Genomic DNA, 5,000 nt, shown 5'->3' with positions numbered 1-5,000 from the left:
CATCTATCTATCATCTATCTATCTATCTATCATCTATCTATCATCATCTATCATCTATCTATCATCTATCTGTCATCTATCTGTCATCTATCATCTCTATCATCTATCTATCTAATCTATTTATCTATCATCTATGTATCTATCATCTATCTAATCTATCATCTATCATGTACTTCCTACTGGCTTCCTGCCATTAGAAAGCAATTATAGTGTAATAATAATCTAACATCAAGCTATATCCTGAAGACCCAGTAATTTATTTTACTGTCTAAAAATTTTATTTCTATTGCAATTAGAAATAGATTATATACCTTTCAGAGAGAAAATTATTGTTTTTAACTTCCATAAACAACAAGTATCAATTTGTGATTATTTTCCATAATAACAATAATAGCTACCATTAAGCATCTGCTAGTTGCTTTACATGTTTCTTACATAATTCCTAGGATAGATAATTATTATTATTGCCATTTCCATTTTATAGTTGAAAGAACAGGTTTAAAGAAGTTAAATAAATTGAAGTCAAAGAGAGTGAGAGGTATTGTATGTAAACTTCATTCTTTTTGACTCCAGAGCTAGAACTCTTAGTCACTATGTTATATTGTCTGCTTCCACTGACCAGTCCTGTTTTCAGATGAACTAAAAAAAAAAAAAAAAAAAAAATTTACCCAAATATATGCCAGCTCTATTATTTGAAATCTACACAATTAGATTTTTTTTTCCCTTTGGGGTAATGTTATAGCTACAAAATTTCACTGTTAAATGGATTTACCTATATTAGTTTCTAAGATTAATTACTGTCCTTTAGCAAAGACATAGGAAGGGTAAATTGCAAAATGGGAAATAATAAATGGGTAGGATTAGATGAAGAATGTGGGGGGCTGCTTAAAGTGATGAGGCCAGCTACATGAGGCTGTAATCAAAATATGGAATGAGAGAATTGGGTGATCTAAGGGATGCCTAAATGTATCATCATTGTTCAAAAATTGCCCAGGCCTATCCTTGTTAAGACTTATGTTTCTGTTTTCCCCAAATTGATACATAAGAATTCCAATCAAATTTCCAGCACAGATTGTGTGTGTGTGTGTGTGTGTGTGTGTGTGTGTGTGTGTGTGTGTGTAGAACTTGAAAACCGGTTCTAAAATTTATGTGAAAGAAAAAAAAGCAAAAAAAATAAAAAAATTAAAAAATAAAACAAAACAAGGTGTTTCTGAAGAAGTGAGGAAGACTTGTCTTACCAGATAGGAAACAATATTATAATGTTATAGTTATTAAAATAATGTGGTGTTAGCATAGGCATAGACATACAGACCAGTGGAAAAGAATAGTAATCTCAGAAATATTCATGAATATATGGAACTCGATATGTGGCAGAGGTGGCAATGCAGATCAATGGGAAAAGGATGGACTATTCAATTACATAATTGATATCCAATAGATATAATTGATAAAGTCAATTATCTTTGGACAATTGACAATTGATATTCCATTTGAAGAAACATGAATTGGGATTTCCAATTTAATATGCACAATATAAATTTCAGGTGAGTTGACACTTAATATAAGCAAAACTTTAAATCTCTTAAAAGAAAACATAGCATAGTATCTTTTTAAAAAATATATCCCTATTGATTTCAGAGAGAGGAAGGGAGAGGGAGAGAGAGAGATAGAAACATCCATGATGAGAGAGTCATCATTGATCTGAAGGTCCCAGACTGGGGATCGAGCCCGCAACCCAGGCATGTGCCCTGACCAGGAATTGAACCATAATCTCCTGCATCCCAGGTTGATGCTCAACCGCTGACTATGCCTGGCCAGGCAACATTTGATTTCTTAAGCTGAGTAGTAGGTACTTGGGTGTTTATGTCATTATATTTATTCATTTGTATATATAAAATATTTTATGCAAATGAAGAGTGTATGCTTTTAAATATTAAATTATTTTCTTACAGGTTTGGAAAGATGCTGCCACTCAAATCTTTTACTCCCTTTCAGTGGCTTGGGGTGGCTTAGTTGCTCTATCATCTTACAATAAGTTCAATAACAACTGCTTCTCAGATGCCATTGTGGTATGTTTGACAAACTGCCTCACTAGTGTGTTCGCTGGATTTGCTATTTTTTCTATATTGGGACACATGGCTCACATATCTGGAAAGGAAGTGTCTCAAGTTGTAAAATCAGGTATGGAATGCTATATATTATTACCTTTGATTAACTCAAAGTAGCTCATTTAAGAAACACTAAAATATTTAGAGCAATTTACTTAAAGCACTAAAGATTTAGGGTATCACGTTGTTTCTTTCTCATTTCATCTTATATAATTTGTTTGCTTTAATGATGGAATAATTCATAAATGATTTGAGAAAATAAGTATACTAGGGAACAATTATTTAAGATTTTTTTTCCTGAATTTTGTTTAGTCTTTAATATGAACTACTTACTGCACAATTACAAGTATCAGATATCATGATAAGCACTTTACATGCATTATTTTCATTTGTGTGTATGTGTGGCATGTATATATGCATATAATATATACATGTGTATATATATTCCTTTGTGTACAATTACAATATTGGTCTGAATTTGAAAACATTAATTAATATCATGTAGATAGAAACCGAAGTGAGTTTGAATGCCCAGCTGTGTCCAGTCTGAACATAGTCTGGTTAATGAACTTCCTAACTTTAAAGACATTAGCTAGGGATGCTTAATTATCTGGTTAAAGATCCTTAGGAAAATAATTCTAGGGTTCTTTTAAGTAGGAATTTCTTATTAAATTTTAATTTATGGTTAGTATCATTTGATGGAGAAACTGATGAATGAGAATAGAATGTTAGTACTAGAAGGGACCTTGGAGATCATCTAGTATCCAGCTCCTCTCTTACAGAGGAGTGGATGGATGCACAGAAATATTATGTCTTGCAGAAGATCAAATATTTAGGAAGTGAAAGAGCCTAGGCTAGAAGCTAATTTTCCTGAATCCTAGGTTAGTCCTCTGGGAGGTTGAAGAAACTTAAAATACTTAAAACTAAGATTCACGTAACATAATTGAAAAAAAAATTAAAATATCTCTAAGGGTAACATACATAAAATAGAAAATGAGATTTAATTCTAATTTTGGGTAGACATTTGGAAAGATGGTTGAAGACTAAAAAGTTAGTTCTATAAACATATCTTTTTTGATAGTGTAATTCTTTTAGAATCTCCAGGGTAAGATAATTTAGGTTCCTGGAGTTTAAGACAGTTGTTATTCTTTAATGATCTTTAAAAAATAAAGTCAAACAAATTAAATGAAATAATTAAGATTTCTTATGTGAGAAATGTACCATTTATAAAATTGATCTCACTAGCTCAATTCATGTCATGTATTCACATTATCACATTGTAGATTAAATAAGTAAAATATTTTTAAAAGTGAAAGTGAAATAGTTGCTAAAAAATGTATATCATGGATTGGGTTACCAAATTAAAATGAAATTTTTCTAGTATCTTATTTTGAAAATGTGAATTTTCTTGGCAACTAATATAAATTAAAATGCCATGCATTTTTTTAGGTTTTGATTTGGCATTCATTGCTTATCCAGAAGCTCTAGCCCAACTCCCAGGTGGGCCATTTTGGTCCATATTATTTTTCTTCATGCTTTTGACTTTGGGTCTCGACTCTCAGTTTGCTTCCATTGGTAAGTACTACTCCCAGTGTTAATCTATCCCTTTATATTGTACTCATGTTTCTTCTACTTAAAAGTATCCTTTTCTTAACCCTTGTTGCCACCCTAGGATTTACTCTCAGAATAATCTTTCTGAAAATTCTTTTTAACTTAAGTTTAAAAAGTACAAAGTACTCAAACACCCAAAAGGAACATACATTAATATTTTATCATATTTGCCCCAGACATTTTTTAGAAAATTTAACTGTTACAGATGAATTTGAAGTACACCATGTTTCTTTTCCTAATACAATTCACATTTCTTCTTTCCCAGAAACCAATGTCACCATGAATGATGTGATATACAGTCCATGTTTGTATTCATTTTATATGTACCCATAAATAACATAAATTTTTAAATGTTCACATAAATGTGAAGTTTCATTCCATACATATTCTGATAGTTTTTTTACACATATTATGAACCTGTGTTGATACAGACATATAGATCTAGCTAATTCACAATCTGTTGCCATAGTAATGGGCAATTGGATTATTTCCAGTTTTTAAAACTTACACAAACTGCTGCAATGACTATTCTTGCACATGGTTCTATGTACACATAAGAATTTTCCTTAGGGTACACACCTAGAAATTCTGAAACAGTTTTTATTATATCATCCTCTTACATAAAACATTTTAATAGTTTATTGTTTATAGGATAAAGTCCAGTCTCCTCTAACTGACTTTCTAAACCCTCAAAAATTTCAAACCTGTGTCTTAATCCTTTCACTCAAACATCCTTCTACTTTTAGCCAGTACCCTGTTTCATGAACACATTCCTTTCTTTTTTTTCTTTTTTTAAAGTTTGGTTTAAATTTTTTAATACATTGACATGAAGTTCTAATTCTGAGTACAATAGATTTCTATAAGATTTTCAGATTATTGTAATTATATGTATAAAATAATCAATGCTTGATTTGGTGGCTATGGGGACACATTTATTTCTCAAACTTGGAAGGCCTTTCTGTCTCTATGTCATTTATTCAAATATTCACCTTTTTAAAAAGTTGTACCAGACTTCTTTCCTTATGACTTTCAAACTACTTCAGCCCTCAGGGATCTGTTACCTTATAGTTGCTACCAATGAAAAACCTTACAAAACAGACTAAAAATGAGAAATCGAGCTGCATTTGATTTTTATCAGAACTGACAAGTGGTTACTGCAAAGAAAAAGAATCCTATGGGTTTTTAAAAACAAAGATTAGGGCCCAGACTATAGTCTCAACATATATTTGTAAACTTCATTAATAGAAGTTGAATTCTGTGATTAAACTTATTGGCAAATGA

The 5,000-nt window shown here is 31.0% G+C and overlaps 1 protein-coding gene across 1 annotated transcript in view; it reads left to right on the top strand.

Annotated features, from left to right (window-relative positions):
- SLC6A14 (solute carrier family 6 member 14) overlaps positions 1-5,000 on the top strand; it is a 31,895-nt gene that overhangs the window by 19,798 nt on the left and 7,097 nt on the right. Inside the window, exons 8-9 of the mRNA XM_016202692.2 lie at positions 1,953-2,181; positions 3,558-3,683. Coding sequence (XP_016058178.2) covers positions 1,953-2,181; positions 3,558-3,683 — 355 coding nt within the window. The remainder of the gene's footprint in view (positions 1-1,952; positions 2,182-3,557; positions 3,684-5,000) is intronic.

Source organism: Miniopterus natalensis, chromosome X (genome assembly GCF_054644295.1).
Source record: "Miniopterus natalensis isolate mMinNat1 chromosome X, mMinNat1.hap1, whole genome shotgun sequence".
In the NCBI taxonomy this organism is placed as follows: Eukaryota; Metazoa; Chordata; class Mammalia; order Chiroptera; family Miniopteridae; genus Miniopterus; species Miniopterus natalensis.
Note: the sequence above shows the minus strand (reverse complement) of the source record. Positions and strands in the feature narration are given on the sequence as shown.